General features: G+C 36.3%; 1 protein-coding gene across 3 annotated transcripts; it reads left to right on the top strand.

Annotated features, from left to right (window-relative positions):
* Positions 1-7,241: 7,241 nt before the first annotated feature.
* Positions 7,242-21,991, top strand: LOC123590805 (NKG2-D type II integral membrane protein). 3 transcript variants are annotated; one of them, XM_045464315.1, is made up of 8 exons: positions 7,242-7,355; positions 8,331-8,435; positions 10,838-10,942; positions 12,135-12,227; positions 13,455-13,490; positions 13,870-14,021; positions 14,303-14,406; positions 20,577-21,991. In XM_045464315.1, exons 2-8 carry the CDS (start codon positions 8,396-8,398, stop codon positions 20,692-20,694), a joined length of 648 nt encoding a protein of 215 aa, XP_045320271.1. In that variant the 5' UTR covers positions 7,242-7,355; positions 8,331-8,395; the 3' UTR covers positions 20,695-21,991. The 3 variants fall into 3 exon arrangements, with proteins under 3 accessions (XP_045320271.1, XP_045320272.1, XP_045320273.1); XM_045464316.1 differs by lacking the exon at positions 8,331-8,435; XM_045464317.1 differs by lacking the exon at positions 12,135-12,227.
* The last annotated feature ends 187 nt before the right edge of the window (positions 21,992-22,178 follow it).

Raw genomic sequence — 22,178 nt, 5'->3', positions numbered from 1 at the left:
CCTCAACAACAGGAAGATATCCTGACTTAACCTTTTTTGGGGGTAACTACTATTTTTAAATGCTAATTTTTCATTTTGCTAGGTAATCTTAACTTTTTTTAAGAAATCTTTTTTATACAGTTAAATGCGTACGTAGCAGGGATAATAATAAGCCTCTAATATTCTCTCCTCTTAGATATGTAGCTTTTTCTGCAAAGTGTAGAAACGTTGTAGAAGGCTTTCAACTTAACTTACCAGGTCTTACTTGAAGTACTTTTACTTCCACACTCAAACCCCATGAGTTATCCGTTTCGCATTGATCTCTGTAAGTCTGGACCTCTAATAACACATTGAGTGTGGATCGCTTCTAATGACATAACTTCTACATTCTCTCCGGATTTGTAGTTTTAGTCCTGACACTGGCTGTTTTGGCTGTTTGGGTTTTGGAAATATTCAGATCTAAGACATCGATGTCCCAAGGAAGATTTTCATAACACGTTCACAATTTTTGTACCTGGAATAGTCATTTTCACCACGTTTCTCACATGAAACCAATACTGATGCATATGGTGTAGTCTAGAGGCACGACACGACCTCCTTGTCTTCCTGATGCTGACTTTTCCAGCTTTTAAATTGTCTTGGCCTTGCTAGCATTTATTTCTGAGATCGATCTATCCGTCTCTCTATCTATCTACCTATCTATCTATTTATCATCTATCTGTCTATCATCTAGTTGGCCCTTGAACCATGTAGGCATTAAAGGTGTTGACCCCCACTGCAGTCAAAAATCTTCATAGAATTTTGATTTCCCCCCACATTAACAACTCATAGCCTACTGTTGACTGGAAGCCTTACCAATAACATAAATGGTCAATTAACACACATTTTGTATGTTATACATCTTATATGTTGTATTCTTATTATAAATTAAGCTAGAAAAAAGAAAATATTATTAAGAAAATCATAAGGAAGAGAAAATACATTTGCAGTATTGTATTGTCAAATATCCACATATGAGTAGACCCTTGTAGTTCCAACTGTGTTGTTCAAGGATCAACTGTGTGTATATATATATATATATATAATATATATATATATATATATATAATATATATATATAATATATATATTATATATATTATATATATATATCTTTGTATAGACAGTATTTATTTCTAAAATATTTATGTAAATAAATTTTTTTGTTCATTGTTATATGCTTCTAATGTTTTCTTTGTTCCACTCGCCTACTCAATTTAATGAGGCTAGCTGAATTTGTAACCAATAAATTCAGTTGAATTGCTTTGGAATATTAATGTTCCTGGTGAGAGAATTATATATCTTCATGCTGTTGGGCTCAAGTTGGGCACTTCTGAGACGAAATACTAAGAGGAAAGTTCATGGCTTTCTGTAGCTCCTTTCTCTCTGACACCAGAACCATCAATGTTCCAGATTGAGGCTACTTAAAAAAACCGTGTCCAGGGGTGAAAGTGATCTGGGTGACACCTATATGGTATAAGTCAGAAACAAAGTTCTCTTGCTGCAGATACCTTTTTTTTTTGTTGATGTAATAAGACCCAATATTCTGAAATTATTTGTTACTGCATGATAACCTCACCTCTCTTGACTGATATACTGGTTTTGAGTGTTTCATTTGCTTTTTATTTCCTTTTGATTCCTGGCCAAGGCAACTAATCTTCCCTAATTGGCTTTCTCAATAACTTTCCACGTAGTAATTGCTACTTTAGTATAGAATCCCCCAAATATGCATATGTATGTATATATGCCCTTTTAATATATTTTATATATATATATTTATTTTAATGTAAAATTATATATAGTATATATGTGTGTATATATGTATATATGTATATATATGCAATATTATATATAGTATATATGTGTGTATATATGTATATATGTAATATTATATATAGTATATATGTGTATATATGTATATATGTATATATATGTAATATTATATATGTGTGTGTATATATACACATGCATCTTTGTTGCCGCCCACTAAAGAAGAAGTTTTCAGACACCAGACTGAGCGGACGTGCAGGGCTGCCTCTGTGAGAGAGCAACAGCAACAGTAGAATGCACATAGCCTTTATTTCATATTTTATTAGCTATATGTATCAAAGAATATCAAAGCATGGAAAAAGAACATTAACCAGACATACACCTGGTGGCTATGTGAAGGCATTCAGGAAGTACCTGTTACTTTCAAGGAGTGTCAGGGAGTTACAGCAGGTTTTGTATCTTCACTGTCCTCTGGGGGTCGTGGGGATCTGTATCTCATAATGCTATCGCGTTTGACAGCCTGGAGACCAGAACATTGCTCACGTTTCCGCTATTGTCCCATTCACCCTCCAGGACTTACAATACATTCTCTAGAAATAACTCCACATACCCTTTCACACAAGATCTCCATATGCTTTTCTGAAGCAAAGGCATAGTTGTGCCACGAGAACATTGTAATACAGGCACTATTTGACTATAAAATACTTGAATATAAAAATAATAAATGAACAAATACGCTTTTCCACTTAAAAATATTACTCCTGTGGGGGCACCTGCATGGCTCAGTCGGTAAAGAGTCTGACTCTTGTGGTTTTGGCTCAGGTCATGGTCTCGTGGTTCATGAGTTTGAGCCCCACATTGGGCTCCACATTGTCAGTTGTTTGGGATTCTTGGGAATCCCTGCTTGGGATTCAATCTCTCTCTCTCTCTCTCTCTCTCTCTCTCTCTCTCTCTCTCCTGCTTCCATTCTCTCTCTCAAAATGAAAAAATAAACTTAAAAAAATATTACTCCTGTGTTGGATCAAGTTGAACACAGTTAGCATATATGGCTACTTCATAACTTACTGTCCCCTTAAATCATAGGAAAAAATTTTTGTGAAATAGCTAGTTGTTTACCAGACCTTAAAAACAACATAAAATGAATACAGGAAAATATTTTGTGAAATTACTTATAATAGTAAAAGCAAATGCAATGGCATTCACAGAAAATTAAATTAAATATCAAATTAAATTATAAGGCAAAATTAAAGTAAAAGTTGAAGTACAAATTAAGTCATTTATAGGGCAAGTATAGCAAAAACCAGGACTAAGAGACACAAGATTGGCTTAAAGGTAAGAGGTCAGAGGGTATTTGGATGCTTAGGACTAATGTCAGGATAAGAATTTATAGACTTTCATGAAATTATCTAATTTTACTTCAAGATGATCTAGGCTATGTGGGCTTTTCTTGAAACTTAACAAAATAAAAATCAATAGATTTGGTCCTGTTGGTATGACTCTAAGAGAAAGGCACTCAGGAATGTGACTTGGGGGCATAGAAGATACCAGAGTGTATGCTAAGTGTGCTGAAGAGACTCGTGTACTACGTTATGACTACCTGCAGGAAGAATAGAAATCCCATAAGGCAGGGGCATATGGTGGTTCACTTGGTTAAGCATCCAACTTCCGCTCAGGTCATGATCTGGCAGTTTGTGCGTTCCAGCCCTGCATCGGGCTCTGTGCTGACAGCTCAGAACCTGGAGCCTGCTTCAGATTCTGGGTCTCCCCCTCTCTCTGTCCCTCCCCTGCTCTCATTCTGTCTCTCTCTCTCACTCTCAAAAATAAACATTTTTTTAATTAAAAAAAATCTTTCAGTATTGTTAACACATAGTGTTATGTTAGTATCAAGTGTACAATATAGTGAGTGATTCAACAATTCTATATATTACTCAGTGCTCATCATGATGAGTGTATTCTTAACCCTCTTCACCTATTTCCCCCATCCCTCCAGCCACCTTCCCTCTGGTAACCATCAGCGTGTTCTCTATATTTCAGATATTTTTACTTCGATATGTCCATTAGCATCCAGACTCAGCTCTCTTTCTCTGTCTTGTTTGATTTACTTTCTTGTTTTTGTTGACTTTAGAATTTGTCTTTTGGACCTGTCTCTGATCAGTTCAAAAATATTTACAGGAAAGTCAAGACTACAAAAGTTCCATCTGGTCCTGACCACATACCTTATACTTTCATTTCCGGGCAACTGCCCAGTAAATACCTCTGACCACATCCAGGTTCAGTGTCACATCTTGAGGTAAGCATCCTGCCGAGAGGACAGTTTCTCACCACAAAGTTGCACTGTGGCTCAACACCTCCTCCGCTTAGGATACACAGGAAGAGCTTAATACACGCTCGGCCATGTACGTCAAGACCAGTGGACTGGGGCTTGGAGGATGGTTATTCTCATTTAACAAAAGCAATTTCCCAGTAGTTTGTTGAAGTGGTGATGGGTGCTCTTAAATGACTTGAACCCAGGCTGTTTGCAAAGCACTGGTACTTTCTTTCGCCAATAGTTTTAAGAGGCCAGATAAATAATGTCCATATGAAGCCTATACGTATATTTTTGTAGTCAGATGAGCATTTCTGTATACATTTTTGTGAGTTTAATTTCATTTATTAGAAAGTATGTTTTCTGAAGATTATGTCACATCCTTTTGAATTTTACATGTCACCACATGATCACTGTTGTTCAGCAAATCCTCAATAAATGTTCCAAGGTGACAGATGAGGAGTATGTGCTTAGCATCCATTTACTTTGGAAAGGAGCGAGCTATTAACAGAGATTCCCCTTTACTTAAGGAACTTAACTGCATAACAGGGCAGCCTTTGTTGTTGTTATTCCAAACATCTCCTTTTACCTTCTTGCTAAGGAGCTTTCTTCCTTTTGTATCCTCAAGCCTTCCCCTTCTCCTTAACTTCATATGAGCTTTATGTTGCCTGATTGCCTTTGGAATTTCATATCTGTGTGGATTTCCCATACCGACGCCTATTAAATTTGATTTTCTCCTGTTAGTCTGTATCATGTCAATTTGATTCTAAGTTCAACTAGAAGGACCATAGCAGAGGAAGATCTTCCTTTCTGACAATAAATATATCATCAGAAAAAAATAAATAAATAAATTTAAGGCCTTATCTGTTTAATTTCCTATGGTGGTCTTAAATGTGCTGAAAAATCTCCACAATAACATTGAAAAGAAGGGATGTTAGAGACTGCTTTGTTTTGTGATTTTCCAAAAGACTATTAATATCTCAAAGTTAAGAACGATATTGATATAAATCCTCTCATACATCTGCTAATGATTGTTTTTATCATGAAAAGGTGTTGAATTACAGCAAATGTGCTTTCCACCTTGATGTAATCATATTCTATTTCTTTAATCTATTGTTTATAGCAAATTACATTTAATGATTTTTCTTTCGAAGGAAAACTATTACACTCCTGAAATAAACTCAATTTGATCAACTATATGAGTATTATACACTGTTTGTTTTGGTTTAGTGCTGTTTTAGGATTTTGCAGCAATTTTCATAAATGAGATTGACTTTTCTTTTTCCTTTCTAAACATATTCTCACCTAATTTAGGCACCAAGATAATTCCACTTATAGTGAAAGAAATAACAACTATTCCTTTTTTCCACACCATCTAGAAGAGTTTGTGTAAGTTATAATGCCTTTTTCTTGACAGTTTATTATTTCTCTCCTGTAAAACTATTTGACATTTGTGTTGACCATATGGGAAGATTTTTTTTTCTTTTTTTTTTTTAATTTTTTTTAACGTTTATTTATTTTTGAGACAGAGAGAGACAGAGCATGAACGGGGAGGGTCAGAGAGAGGGAGACACAGAATCTGAAACAGGCTCCAGGCTCTGAGCTGTCCGCACAGAGCCCGACGCGGGGCTCGAACTCACGGACCGTGAGATCATGACCTGAGCCAAAGTCGGCCGCTTAACCGACTGAGCCACCCAGGTGCCCATATGGGAAGATTTCAAATAACCTACTGATTTCATTATTTTTCTAGCTTTATCAAATTTTGTGGAATCAGTGCTTGTGTATGTTAATTGTATGTGATACATATTGTACATAGCTTCTTACAATGTCCAATTGTTTTATTAGCTAAAGATTATTGCCTAATCATGATCTCTGATTGAATGGACTTAGATGCACTGATTGAAGTTTGTTTTCATGAGCTCATGTTCAGTGAAGAGTTAATGGGAGTGACTGCTTTTTCAGATATTTCTCTTCAGTGTCTTTTTGCTTATTTAAAGTGTCCCATGTGTATTATACTAATGAAATAATAACTATTATTATAACATTATAAAGAAGCCCCAGTACTTGCTTTTAAATAAACCCTTTATTTTATAATAGTCTTAAATTTATAGAAAAATTGCAAATATAGTACAGAGAGTTTCCATATACCCCATCTCCAGTTTCCTGTATTAACAGCTGACATTATGACCCATTTGTCACAATGAATGAACTGATATCGAAATATTTTAAATAAAGAACATACTTTTTTCAGGTTTCCTTAGTTTTTACCTAATATCTTTTTTTCTGTTTCATTAGCCCAGCAAGGATACCATATTACATTTAGTCATTATGTCTCTTTAAGCTCCCTTTGGCTGTGACAGTTCCTTTTATCATTTCGTAACGTAACAAAAATTATGAGTAGCTAAAAACCAGAATATTAAGACATTAGTTGATTGTGTTGCTATTCTGGCATACGATTTGGTGCTATTGTTCTGAATAATAGAGAGTAATACAATGAGTGACGTTTAAGGAAAATAGAGAAAAGGACTTATTTATCAGGAACAGAGATGGATCTGAGACACCACGTATATCATAAATGAAATCATATTGGCTACAAATTGATAATTGTTTGAGCTAGACATATGATGCTTCATCATAGAATTTTTATTTTGTACACACTTTATATTTTTATAATTCAAAGGTTATGTATGTACACATATATGTCTATTCACATGTATGCATTTATGTGTGTGCATATCCTTATACATATATATATGAAAGATATCTTTCTATAGTTCCAATTTACATGAAATATATCACATACTTGGTTCTATTCAAATTTATAACAGCATGTGCACAGGAGGATTAAGAAGTTAATTTAATTTTCTTATTTGTTTTCACACAGTACTTGCGGCCATATTTTAGAACAATTTTTCACTTTTAATTCAGAAAGAGATTATGTAATCCCATCATAACTCTCTTAACTCTGGGAAACTTCTTGTCACTGGATTAATCATTTTAAGTCACAAAATCGTGTTCACACCTCACATTTATTTCATCTGTTAGCAGAATTTTCTGTGCTGTGATAAGGCGGAAATACTGTGGTTGTTTTGTGTTTTTTTCACAAGGTGAGATTAAAATAACATCTGTCATATCTCCCTCAGGGATCAAAGGAGACATCTCTAGTTTTCATTCTAAATCGGTAACCCAGGACATGTCTCAATTTTTCAGTTGTCTAGGAGGCTTTTATCCACAAGAATCAAGATCTTCCTTCTTGGATCAGGTGTGTTTCTGTGTGTGTTTTTGTTTCTGACAACTATTAGTCCAGAAATGAGAAATTCTTGAGATTTCAAACTCAAGAAAGTTTCCAAAACGATTTACACCATAAGGGAATTATAACTGGTTTTTAGCTGTTTGAATAGAATTGTGGAGGGTAAAGAATGCTTCTTACTTCTGAGGTATATACTCTTTTTTCCTGTATTCAATGATGAGTAGATAGGATAAACTTACTGAAGAGTAAGTTATGGTGTTGCTATAAAGATAGAGTGGTGTCATCAAACAAAACTCCAAGAATGAACCTACTTTTGGGATTAAAGAATGGAATTTGAACTTGAATTCTCACACCTGAGTTTTCTGGGCTGGTGCCGGGCACTTAACCTTCTGTGATACACAGCTTTATTTGCAAAATGAAAAACATGTTGTTACTTCCAACTACCATGATCAAATATGAAATGGCTTTTTTTTTAATGTAAGCATGATATACAGTTATTAAATAGCCATTTTTTTCCTGAGAGTTCTTCTAGACATGATAAGATGTTACTATATAAATATGAGATTATTTTTGCTAATGATGGTGATGACAACTTATAGGTGATGATGATGGTGGTGGTGATGATATGGACAGAAGTTGAATTCATGTTGAATTAACAACATAAAATAACTATAGATAGAAAATTATGTGTGTTGTCATTCGATATCAGTGATAAAAAATATTTCTGATTACGTATCTTAACGTAGGTGAATTAAAACGCCCGTTATTTTTTTGAAATAATTATTTATTATTTTGTAACCAAGAGAAATTTAAAAAATTAATTTTACCTGGTTTATTTACCTGGCTTTGTATGAACTCTTATTTTCATTTTTTTCCTTTATACGAATGGTAAAAATACTGTTACATCCTCATTTTCCTAATGAAGATATGTCATCTCACCCTAAGGAAAGAAAACAAGAAAAAAATGCCCAATTTTATTTCATTCAGGATTCCTTTGTAAAACGAAGTTTTTTTGATCACCACTGGGGTAAAGAAACCGTCATAATTATACAATGAATCTGGTCCGAGATCGGTGGGCTTGTCACAGCATGGGTATGTACTTTCCACTTAAATGTGCAGTTTGGTTTGTGTATATATTTTTTTGTTTGTTTATTTATTTATTATGAGAGAGAGAGAGAGTATACCAGGGACAGAGAGAGAGAGAAGGAGAGAGAGAATCCCAAGCAGACTCTGTACTGTCAGCGCAGAGCCTGACATGGGCCTCAAACCCACAAACCATGAGATCATGACATGAGCTGAAGTCAAGAGCCAGAGATTTAACCGACTTAATCACCCAGGCGCCCTGACTTGTATATAATTTTTTAATAATTTTTTTAATGTTTATTTTTGAAAGAAAGAGAGAGAGCACGAACAATGGAGGTGCAGAGAGAGGAGACACAGAATCTGAAGCAGGCTCCAGGCTCTGAGCTGTCAGCACAGAGCTGGACGTGCGGCTGGAACTCGTGAACGGCAAGACCACGCCCTGAGCCGGAGTGGGTCGCTTGACTGACTGAGCCACCCAGGTGCCCCTCTGTAATTGCTAAGATACCTAGAATTTGACACAAGCACACAAGGCATAAGAAAGCAAATTACTCCAGGGGTGCCTGGGTGGCTCATTCATTTAAGCGGCTGACTCTTGGTTTTGGTTCAGGTCATGATTTCACAGTTCTTGAATTCGACCCCACATCAGTCTCTATGTTGACTGTGCAGAGCCTGGTTGGGATTCTGTCTCTGCCTCTCTCTCTCTACCTCTCCCCTCCTCATGTTCTGTCTCTCAAAATAAATAAATGAACACTAAAAAGAGGAAAGCAAATTACTCTGATTCACTTATGTCCATTTCATATTATGTTCATGTTATATTTTAAATAAAGTTTTCAAAAACTTGAAAGATTTTTTCCTCCTTTTTTTTTTTTTTTATTAACTACCTAAAGTAAAATCTTTCACAATCTGAGGCAACCTGAAATAGTGACAGCATAATGATTGAGAGCTGGAAGAATGTTCCACAGACTTTCACCAGTCTCTAGCTTTGAGATCTGAGGGCAATGCACAGCTTCTACGCACTTAAGTTTCCTTTTTCTATCGAGTAGAGATATAAAACACGTTATAGTGACCTTAGTAGATTTCTATTTCTAGCATTATATTAAATAAGCAATATGATTTTGGCCACCTGTAACATTCAATTTCTTCATCCACAAAATAATACCTACCCTCTTCACATGTTTGATAATTAAATTACATATGGTATGTACAAAAAATGCTTCAGTATAATTTTAAGTATAAAAGATAATTAGTATTAACATTCCATTTGTAAAAGGTAATGATTGCTATCTCAGGAAGAGAGCAAAATGATTTTTTACTTGTTTTGTTCAGGGACAAGATTCTTTATGTGTCTTTATCTTAAAATGGTATGCCTTATTATTTTTTTTTATTTTTTTAATGTTTTATTTATTTTTGAGACAGAGAGACAGAGCATGAGCAGGGGAGGGGCAGAGAGAGAGGGAGACACAGAATCCGAAGCAGGCTCCGGGCTCTGAGATTCAGCACAGAGCCCGACGCGGGGCTTGAACTCACAGACCGTGAGATCATGACCTGAGCTGAAGTCGGACGCTCAACTGACTGAGCCACCCAGGCGCCCCTATTATTTTATTCATTGTATATCCTTCACTTTAAACAAAAACTAGGCATTTAGTAAGTGTTTACTACATGATGAACATTATTGATACTAAATGCATATTACTTAATTTCACTTTTTAAAATACCCATAACTAATTGTACTGATGTCCTTTGTTCTTTCCTTTTCTCTTTTTTCTTATCATTTCTTCTTCCTTCCTTCCTTCCTTCCTCCCTCTTTCTTTCTTTCTTTCTTTCTTTCTTTCTTTCTTTCAAGTTGTTAACTTAGCAAATGTGGCTCCATGAGTTAAACACATATCTAACTCCTTAGGCCCCTGTCTTTCTTATTATACACTGTCTTTATTTTATTTTAATTTTTTTTAATTTATGTATTTATTTTGAGAGAGAGGGAGAGAGAGAGAGCGCGCGCACATGCAAGTGAGTGGGGAAGGGTGAGAAGAAAGCGAGAGACAATCCCAAGCTGGCTTTGTGCCCCTCACGAAATGTGAGATCATTATCTGAGCCAAAACCAAGAGTCGGACACTTAACTGACACCCAGGCACTCCTACACTGTCATTACTATAATGTTTGATTTCATTGCACATTAAGAATTGACTTATTTTAATAGAACGGAAGATCTTGCTAGAGAGATTTTGCCATAGAATAAATCAAATTTTAATCATCTTAAAAGTACAAAAATCATAATCATGAAGTAGTATAAAACAAAAGTAACTTGATGTTATTGAAAAGGGACATGAATAGAATGGCAAGTGAAGTTGTGAAAATGTGTGACCCAAGTGGCAGAAAGGCTATGACTCCTATTGGCCTAAATTGTTTTCATCTAGCCATGGACGCAGTCCGTAATTCCAACTCTGAGCTGGTATATCATGGTATTTCCACACGACCAAAGAGAAGGCATGTATTAAACGCAAGCAAATATAGAGAAAACCGTAAGTTCCACGTCGCATCTATTTGTCTGCTCTCGGTATGTTGAGGGGAATTGTGGAATCCGTATGATTAGATCAGTGGCAAACATTCAGTTTATTTTACCTTCAGGAGGAAAGCAGAAATGAAATTCACTCTACTATACTATTGGAATATATAATACAGTTAAGCAGAAACTGTTCAGTTTGGGATTTTTTTCATGCTCTACAAATGATGAGATTATCATTAACATAATAATGACAATTCAGACTGTAGTTTCTTGAGTTTCTTTTCAAGTTTTCATCTAAATTCCAGTTAATTAACATAGAGTGTAATATTAGTTTCTGGTTTGGAATTTAGGGATTCATCACTTCCATGTAATATTCAGTGCTCATCACAAGTGTGTTCCTTAATCCCCGTTACCTATTTAGCACGTCCTCACCCGTCTCCCCTCTAGTAACTATCAGTTTATTCTCTGTAGTTAAGAGTCTGATTCTTGGTGTGTTTCTTTTTTCCCCTCTATGTTCATTTATTTTGTTTCTTAAATTCCACATATGAGTGAAATCATATGGGGAACTTCTCCCAGAGAGGAACTCAAAAAGATGTGCAATTATGTAAAAATGTATTCATCTTGTGATATCTAATAGCAAAACTAAGAAACAATTTAAATACACATCGGGAAAAAATTAAAAACTGTCAGGAGATTTTTGTCCATATACCAATGAAAGACAATGCAAGAAGCTATGTATAAAAATTTGACAACTTTACAAGACATGACGTGGAATAATCTCCAAGATATTTCCTTAAGTGAAAAAAACTCACGGGATATTTTGCGCAGTTTCTTAAAGGTGTGTTTTTCAAAAGGGATTGAAGGGAACTGTCTGTATTTGTTATTGTATCGACATGAAAAAGTTTAAAAATTATAACCATGATTTATACTAAGGAGGAAACTGGGGGACTTTTGTGGAGAAGCAGGAGGGAATATGTATGCATTTCTATAGTCTCTCTTTTTTTAATCATTTGCAAAGTACCTATGTTACTTGTTCTGGGAAAAATAATTAGGGTAAAAGTACTGATACCACCCCTCCTATTTAAAAAAAATCTAATGTTTATATTAAACATGAGCATACCAAAAATGTTTAATCCTTATTTTCTCATCTTTCTCACTCTTTTTTTTGTTTGTTTGTTTGCTTGTTTGTTTTCTTTTGTTTCTTACAGCATCTCCATTTTTCCTAGTCCATTCCATTGCTATAGCTCTGGGGATCCACTTCATTATTATGGTAATGATATGCGGTGCCATAATCATACATTGTAAGTGACAGTAGGGAAGTAGATAGAGCATTCTTTTTTTTTTAATATGAAAATTTATTGTCAAATTGGTTTCCATACAACATCCAGTGCTTATCCCAACAGGTGCCCTCCTCAATGCCCATCACCCACTTTCCCCTCCCTCCCACCCCCCCATCAACCCTCAATTTATTCTCAGTTTTTTAGAGTCTCTTATGGTTTGCCTCTCTCTTTCTCTCTTTTTTTTCCTTCCCCTCCCCCACGGTCTTCTGTTAAGTTTCTCAGGATCCACATAAGAGTGAAAACATATGGTATCTGTCTTTCTCTGTATGATTTATTTCACTTAGCGTAACATTCTCCAGTTCCATCCACGTTGCTACAAAAGGCCAGATTTCATTCTTTCTCATTGCCAAGTAGTATTCCATTGTATATATAAACCACAATTTCTTTATCCACTCATCAGTTGATGGACACTTAGGCTCTTTCCATAATTTGGCTATTGTTGAGAGTGCTGCTATAAACATTGGGGTACAAGTGCCCCTATGCATCAGTACTCCTGTCTCCCTTGGGTAAACTCCTAGCAGTGCTATTGCTGGGTCATAGGGTAGATCTATTTTTAATTTTTTGAGGAACCTCCACACTGTTTTCCAGAGTGGCGGCACCAATTTGCATTCCCACCAACAGTGCCAGAGGGTTCCCGTTTCTCCACATCCTCACCAGCATCTATAGTCTCCTGATTTGTTCATTTTAGCCAGTCTGACCAGCATGAGGTGGTATCTCAGTGTGGTTTTGATTTGTATTTCCCTAATGAGGACTGAGGTTGAGCATCTTTTCATGTGCCCATTGGCCTACATAGAGCGTTCTCGACCTAATGGTTGCAATGCATTACTTTGATTAGCGTTCAGATGCACAGCAACAAAAACTAATAATACTGGACATGTCCTTATATTTTTGCTATCCGTCTAGAAATGTGTCAACTACTTTTGCTAGAACCGTAAGTTACTAACAACACAAACCCTTTTACTAATTATCATTTTTTGTTATTGAAATATGTCTTACATAGAAGGTTTTAGGTGTACGAGGTAGTGATTCGACACTTGTATACGTTACTCAATGCCCACTGCGGAGAGCATAATCACCATCTGTCACTATACAAGGTCATTACAGTATTATTGACTATCCTCCCTGTGCTGTACTTGTCAACAACTGGAAGTTTGCACCTCTTAATCCTCTCAATTATTATTTTAATAGCATTATTCCACCAAGAAGCTCCACTTCCTTTACAAGGTAAGTGAAAGTCTTCTAATATTTTGAAGCACAAATTACATGTATCTCTGTATAATTGGGTATAGACATGTATCCCACAGTGTTAACAAGAGAGTGTATAAGAAAATGATGAATTCTTGTCCGTAATCGGTAGCATTCCAACATTTTTATTTTATTTGTTCATCTTTTAACAATGAAGGAGTGCTCCTAAAAAGCAGAAAATACTTAGTCTTTGGCATCTGTGTATATACACAAATGTGTGGGGCCATGTCATTGGAGATGATCAGATTGGCTCATCTGAAATGTTAGAGTTGGAATAAAAGGTATTTAATTTGTCTAGACAGAATCTGCTATAATGCTCAGACCTGTACAGAATTAATAATATATTCTCCCTTTCTAGAAAGTTATTGTGGCCCATGTCCTAAAAACTGGATATGTTATAGAAATACCTGCTACCAATTTTTTAATGAAACCAAAAGCTGGTACCAAAGCCAAGCCTCTTGTGTGTCTCAAAATTCCAGTCTCTTGAAGATATACAGCAGAGAACACCAGGTTGAGTATTTATTTTAATTTCCCTTCCTCTATTTACTCCTAATCACTGGACTATTACCTGAAACATAAGAGGGGCACTAACCCAGATATGTCTACCCTAAGTCTTTCTGCATTAAAAATAAGAAAGCATTTTGTAGGTATTAGGTATGGTGTTGTTTAAGTCAGAATTAGGCTAGAGGACAGAATCCATTTCCCCGAGTGTGAGGAAAAAATGGTTACATGATTATGGCCTTGAATTAAGTAAAAGTCTTAGCACTGGTTCTATTTGTGGTTTCAACCAGGATTTCCTAAAATTGGTGAAGTCTTATCATTGGATGGGACTAATACAAACTCCACCAAATGGATCATGGCAATGGGAAGACGGCAGCATTCTCTTACCCGACCAGTAAGTTTATACCAATCGGTGTCTCTTCGGGCGTTTGTCCCTAAACTAGCCCTGTGGTCTTTCAAAGATCACATTACTTCACACAATCCCAGGATGTTCCCATATTCTAATAGTTTCAGCAGAAAGCTCTGAGGGCCTAAATTTAGGAAGAGCAGCCAATACCACAACAATGAGAGTAACATTAATTGCAATGTGCCAAGTGCAGTGCAAGGTAAGTCTAATAATACACCCTGTTTACAGATAAGGAGACTAAAGCAGAGAGGTTAAGTATCACATATATTCATTCTTTCAGGTTTTACCTGAATTGTTGAGATACAATTACATTCAAGAAACTGCATATATTTGAAATGTGCAATTTGATCAATTCTGAGAAATGTATACATCCACAAAACCATTAATAACATCAAGATAATCAACATTTATCACCTTCCAAACTTTCCTTTGCACCCTTGTAATCTTTCCTTCCTACTCCTTTCTTTTTTTTTAATGTTTATTTATTTATTGTGTGTAAGAGAGAGCACACAGGTAAACAGAGCAGAGGCACAGAAAGAAGGAGGGAGAGAATCCGAAGCAGGCTCTGTGCTGTCAGTGGAGAGCTCAGACTGGCGCTCCATCTCACGAACAATGAGATCATGACCTGAGCCCAAATCAAGAGTCGGACGCTTAACTGACTGAGCCACCCAGACGCGCGTCCTTTCTCCCCCTTTCTACCTACCTCTTTCCATCCCCAGGCAACTAGTCTGCTTTCTGTCACTGTAGATTAGTCTGCAATTTATAGAACTTAGTACCAATGGAGGCACGGCTGTTATGTCTGGCTTTTTCACTCGGCATAATTATTTTGAGATCCAGCCACCTCAAAGCATGTATTAAGAACTTATTTCTTGTTATTCTTGAGAGGTATCTTATTTATGGGTGTAGTTCAATTTGTCTATCCTTTCGCCTGCTGATGGATATTTGGGTAACTTCCAGTTGTTGACCATGAACAATAAAGCCACTTGCTATGAATATTTGTGTACAAGTCTTTGTATGACCATAGGCTTTCTTTTCTCTTACATAAATATCTAGGAGTGGAATGGTTGGATAATAGGTATGTCTTTGACCTTTTAAGAAACTGCCAAACTACTACCCAAAATGACTGTGCCATTTTACCCTCCCACTAGCTGGGTGTGAGAGTTCCAGTTGCTCTGCATTATGGGTAACACTTGTTACGGTCCGTTATTTAAACTTGTTTTATCCCCTTGATTAATTGACCCCTTTGCTACAACATAGTGACCTCCCTTGTCTTGTGTGACTGATTTTGACTTAAAGTCTATTTTGTCTGCCATAACTATAGCCACACCTGCTCTGTTTTGGTTATCATTTGCATGGAATATGACTCTCCATCTGTTCACTTTTGGCCTATGTGTGCCCTCAAAGCTAAAGTACGTCTTTTGCAGGCAGCATATTGTTGTATCTTGTTTTTAATCCATTTAGTCAGCCCATAATACATTATTTTCCCACCTTCTGACTGCTTTAATAATTTTTCCTTATAACAGGATTTGAGGAATTTGTCCGTAATATGCCTTGGATTAGTTTTTTCATATTTCTTGTGCTCGCGTTTTGTTGAGGCTCTCGGATCTGTGAGTTTATAATTTTCAAGCACAATTAGAAAATTTAACTACCATTATTTCTTCAAGTGTTTCCCCTTCTTCACTTCTCTTTTCTCTTCCCCAGACACAGGACAATTACAGATCCATTAAGCAAGTTAGAATTGTGATGAACTGGTGTTCTTTTCACTTGTTTTCTTTGTGTTTTATTGTGGATATTCTCCATTGTCCCGAATTCAATTTTTTTAATCTTTTTTCCTGCAATATCTAATTTTCACTACCCTTTCAAGTGTATAGTTCATCTCAGACACTGACCTTTTCATTTCGGAAGTTTGATTTGGCTGCTATTTCATGAATCTTCCATGTATTTCTTTAACTTTTTTGAATATATGGAATTCAGTCATCAAAACTGTCATGATATCTGGGGTGCCTGGGTGGCTCAGTCGATTGAGCGTCCGACGTCAGCTCAGGTCATGATCTCACTGTTTGTAGTTCAAGCCTCACATTGGGCTCTCTGCTGTCAGCTCAGAGCCTGGAACTTGATTCAGATTCCGTGCCTCCCCCTTTCTCTGCCCCTCCCCTGCTCGTGCTCCGTCTCTCTCTGTCTTTCAAAAATGAATAAACATTAAAAAACCAAAAACCTATCACAATATCCTTGTCTGTTCATTCTAACATCTGTGTTCGTTCGGGTCAATTTTAATGGATGGATTTTTCTCCTTCTTATGGTCACATTATTTTGTGTCTTCGTTTACAGTTACTTTTCTATTTATTTTTTGTCTCTAAAATTATTTTTTGTCTCTAAAATTATTCATGAGCTCTTTTTTTTTTCCCCCAGGACACAAATAAGTTACTTGGAAACAGCTTGATCTGGTTTGGCCTTGCTTTTAAGCATTACTAGAATGCTCAGTCTACAATGAATTATGCCCCACTACCAAGCAAAGACACTTTTAAGTAATCTACCCAAAGCCTTTTGAAATTTGAAGTTTTGCAATATGGCTGGTGAAGACGGGGCACGATTTTAGACCCTGTGCAAGCACTAGGAAAGTTTTCTTACACACATGCATTAATCAATACTCTTAAATATGCAAGTGAGATCTTCTGCATATCCTCAGATCTCTTTTTTTTTTTAATTTTTTTTTCAACATTTATTTATTTTTTTGGGGGGACAGAGAGAGACAGAGCATGAACGGGGGAGGGGCAGAGAGAGAGGGAGACACAGAATCGGAAACAGGCTCCAGGCTCTGAGCCATCAGCCCAGAGCCTGACGCGGGGCTCGAACTCACGGACCGCGAGATCGTGACCTGGCTGAAGTCGGATGCTTAACCGACTGCGCCACCCAGGCGCCCCTCCTCAGATCTCTTTATTTGTTCACCTCTCTCATCTCAAGTCCTATGTCCTGTGAACTCCAGCCGTCTGGCTCTTTGTGGACTCTCCAGTATCCTATGTATTCCATTTTTTTTTCAACGTTTATTTATTTTTTGGGGGGACAGAGAGAGACAGAGCATGAACGGGGGAGGGGCAGAGAGAGAGGGAGACACAGAATCGGAAACAGGCTCCAGGCTCTGAGCCATCAGCCCAGAGCCTGATGCGGGGCTCGAACTCACGGACCGCGAGATCGCGACCTGGCTGAAGTCGGACGCTTAACCGACTGCGCCACCCAGGCGCCCCTATGTATTCCATTTCTATAGCCTGCTCTTTTAACCACTTGATTATACAGCTCAACTGGGCATAGCAGGACCACGTGACAACATCCTAGTGCTCACAGAGTTTATGAATACAGGCTTACTCTTTTGCATGAATGCAAGGGTAGCTCGCTTAAAAGGTCACTTCTATCACTTAGGATACCTGGTTTAGTAATTTCACCATGTTAGCACAAATCTCAGAAATAAAACCAAAGTGGTTTGTCAGGTCTGCTGCCCTTAAGTCTCGTGATATCACAGAGGAAACAGAAGTTCTTTGGACTCTAAAAGTTTTTAATTTGTTACTTCAAGTATACTTTACTTATTTGAACCTCTAATTCTGGAGTAAGTAACAAAAACATCACAACAACATCCTTGCTAATGTCAGGTTAATTCGGTTCTTTCTGTCAGACAGTTTTAAGCACTTTATATGTATCTTCTCATTGAAGACTTAAAAAGCATCTAACAGAGGTCATTTTTAACCTAATTTTGTGGGTAAGGAACAGAATCTTAGAATCTTAGAATGTATTCACTTAAGCTATAAAACGAGTAATTGTGGTAGAGAGTCAAATAAATCCCTTTCTTACACTACAGCCAGAATTATCATTAAATGACTTTAAAGAATCTCTTCTCACTGATTTTGAAGTTTACTTTGCTTCTTTAACGCTTAGTTGGCAGTGATCAAGGAATGACCTCTTACAGGGGCGCCTGGGTGGCGCAGTCGGTTAAGCGTCCGACTTCAGCCAGGTCACGATCTCGCGGTCCGGGAGTTCGAGCCCCGCGTCAGGCTCTGGGCTGATGGCTCAGAGCCTGGAGCCTGTTTCCGATTCTGTGTCTCCCTCTCTCTCTGCCCCTCCCCCGTTCATGCTCTGTCTCTCTCTGTCCCAAAAATAAATAAAAACGTTGAAAAAAAAATTAAAAAAAAAAAAAAAAAAAAAAAAAAAGGAATGACCTCTTACTGTCATCTTTTTCTTTCAAATGTCCCCTTATATTCATTGTCAGGGACTATTCATTATATATTTAGAATTTGGATGTCCCAGTTTATCTTAGAATTGATCTGGGGTGATCTCATTTCTGTATGGCTGGATTTTATTTTTGGCAAAAAAAAAAGTTTATTCTCTGGAAATACTAATAAAATTTTGTATCACCTTATCCCAATATTTATCACTCTGCAAGTGCAAATGTTTGTTCTGGAAGCCAAAGCAAAACAACTAGCATATTAAGTTTCGTTCTATGCATGTGATAAGTATTTGTTGAGCATTACTCAATTTCCAGAAACCATACAGAGATAACTACAGGGATGAATAGTACAGAACTCCATCAAGACTTTCACACTTCAGTCAGAGATATGGTTTTAAACAAGTAAAATCCAGAGTTATGCTGTGGTGGACATGTGATGTGAATGGTATGGGAAAACAGACACAGAAGCTGAAAGGAATAGGAAAAAAAAAGTCCGATTTAAAAGTGAAACTCTAATGTGCATAGATTGAGACCAACTAAGAGCAGTTACTAAAAATTTCTTAATTGTTTTTTCTCTTATAGTAGGTAATGGTTTCTATATAGGCTGAGTTTCTTCTCTTGTCCTTTTTTTATTTTTTTCAAAAATTTTTAATGTTTGTTTTTGAAAGAGAGAGACAGAATGTGAGCCTGGGGAGGGGTAGAGAGACAGGGAGTCATAGAATCTGAAGCAGGCTCCAGGCTCTGAGCTGTCAGCACAGAGCCCGATGCGGGGCTCGAACCTATGAACCTTGAGATCATGACCTGAGCCAAAGTCAGTCACTTAACTGGCTGAGTCACCCAGGCTCCCCATCTCCTCTTGTCCTATCAGACCACAGTCTTTCTTTTTTTTTATTGTTCTGATTCACATCAATTCATCATCACTCTTTGCTCAGCCTTCTATCAGACCACAGTCTTTTCTTTTTTTTTATTGTTCTGATTCACATCAATTCATCATCACTCTTTGCTCAGCCTTCTATTTCTCACCTGTTCCTAGCAGAAAACAATCACCAGATTCCAAGGCAAAATAGACACACAGATAGAACTATCTCTAGATGGAATGCCTACACACACACATGCACATATATATGTTTAAGTTTATGTTATAAACACATATATATATTTATATACACCTAAACATATACACATATATGTATATATAATACATATGTATATTATATATGATATAATATTATATATGTATGTATATATACACACATAAAATATATAAGAATTTTACAATTTATTTTTATTTCCTTACCAGGTAAAGTTGCACATATCTAAAGAAGATTGTTTATTTTTGCATAAAACATGACATCTGCTGACCTCATTGAATTCTAACTGCATTTCTCATTTACTTGTTTAAAAAAACATTTAAAAAATTTCATTTCAGGGCTCCTGGGTGGCTCATTCAGTTAAGTGCTAGACTCTTGATCTCAGCTGAAGTCACGATCTCATGTTTTTGCGCGATCCAGCCCTGCATTAGGCTTCGTGCTGACAGCACGGAGCCTGCTTGGGATTCTCTGTCTTCCCCGCTCTCTGCCCCTCCCCCACTGTCTCTCTTTCAAAATAAAAACAAAACTTTTTAAAATAAATATAAACACAAAACTTTTTCAAAAACCTTTCATTTTGCTCAGGTACATATACCAAGAGAGCCTAGACTAACTAAAATGACAAATTTCCAATGTAGACAAAATAATGACCTATACTAGAATGAAACTTCTACGTTTATAACCGAGTTGGCTATATTCTGCATATCTTTTAACTAAGAGATACCAAGCATGGTCCTAAAACATCCTGAAATGATATTACTTTAATACTTATTTTTAAATAAATTGTATTGCATTTTTTATATTTATGTATTCATAAAGTAAGTGATGAATATAATTTGTCTTTCTCTCTAATCTAGACTAACCATGGTTGACGTGCAGAATGGAACCTGTGCAGTTTATGGATCAAATTTTAAAGCTTATACAGAAAACTGTTTAACTCCAAACACATACATCTGCATGCAGAGGATTGTGTAAAAGCTGATGATGTATAAAATATAGAAGATTCAAACACACAGAAGCCTTTTGCCAAATGTGCTGTGGAAAAAACTTCCAGCAGAAAATTCCACCAATAATTATTGTATTATTTTTCCATCTATGACCTGACACAAAAATAACCTTGCAGGGGAATAAAGGCCAATAGTTAAAAAACTTATCTTCTATAAGAATGTTTTCTTTAATTTTTGCAAAATTTGGGGTAACGAACAGATTCATTTTTACATTTAATAAACTGTTGATGAAACCCAGGGTTGAACTAAATTTCAAACTATGAGTTTATTAAATGTACACAAAAATTTACACTAAGAAGGCTTTTAGAAATTTTGAAAATCAAATAAATCTAAACTGGGTGAAGGGTATATGAGGGTTCGTGAAATTTACTATATCGAAACATTTTCAAAATAAGGGTTGAAAGGTCAACAGATACACCCTCAAAATTTCAAAATGCCACTACTATTTTAATACAGTACATTTTGGTAGAAATTGAATTACTCCCCTCGTACTGTGCTGACTGCTGCAAAATACAGAAAATGAAGAATTGAGTTTGAAGCGGACTTTCTAGGCTTCGAGGCAAAAATGGCGTTTCAGTGTGAAACCCATGGAGCGACCAAGATGTTTCTCGGCAAACCAGTAGGATGACAGAACTCTTGGCAAATGGAATAATACCGTGCAAGTGAGCAGCATTTGGAAGAGTCTGTGACTCTAAAAGAAGCCACTTTGTATTGGTAGGTCTGGTTCTGCGTTTTATTTGTTCATTCATTCGTCCGTTTTAGATTCCACATATGAGTGAAATCCAATAGTATTTGTCTTTCTCAGCCTGACTTATTTCACTTACCAGAATATTCTCCAGGTCCTTCCATGTTGTCAACAAATGGCACAATCTCATCCTTTTTTAGGGCTGTGTGATATTCCATCATATATGTCCATGTATATCTACCATGTCTTCCTTATCCATCTGTCTATTGGTGGACATTTAGGCTGCTTCCATACCTGAAGCGAACGTAACATTGTGTATCTACTATACACAAACCGAAAAAAGTTACCAAAAAAAATCCATTTTGATAAGAGCAGAATGATGAAGAAGACAAGGAGCTTAAGAAGGGGAGGAGAGAGAAGCAGAGGCTAAATCCAGAGGTGTGGACCTTTGTGCACCCATTATAATTTTGGTTTTCATTCCAAGTGCACTTGCCATTTGTGTGTTTTGTGACAGGCATGAAGCCATGGATTGAACAGCGTTTTCACGGAAAATTACAATAAAATGTCATGAAAAAAATCATTTTCTTAATTTTTTTTAATTTAATTAAATTTTTTAATTTAGTTTTTAAATGCTTGTGTAAAGTAATACGCACCAATCATAATTAACAAAGCTTAGCATTTAGTCAGGTTTGTTTTAAGATTTTATTATTAAATATTTAAATCACAGAGAGTGAAATGTTCTCACCACAACAATAAAATGGTAATTA

This window comes from Leopardus geoffroyi, chromosome B4 (genome assembly GCF_018350155.1).
Source record: "Leopardus geoffroyi isolate Oge1 chromosome B4, O.geoffroyi_Oge1_pat1.0, whole genome shotgun sequence".
Lineage (NCBI taxonomy): Eukaryota > Metazoa > Chordata > Mammalia > Carnivora > Felidae > Leopardus > Leopardus geoffroyi.
This window is presented reverse-complemented; position numbering and strand designations above follow the sequence as displayed.

Coding starts and splice junctions, on each gene's coding strand:
- LOC123590805 (XM_045464315.1), top strand. CDS start 8,396: ATGAATCTGGTCCGAGATCGGTGGGCTTGTCACAGCATGG. Junction 13,491..13,869: donor AGCTCCACTTCCTTTACAAG/GTAAGTGAAAGT, acceptor CTCCCTTTCTAG/AAAGTTATTGTGGCCCATGT. Junction 14,022..14,302: donor TATACAGCAGAGAACACCAG/GTTGAGTATTTA, acceptor GGTTTCAACCAG/GATTTCCTAAAATTGGTGAA.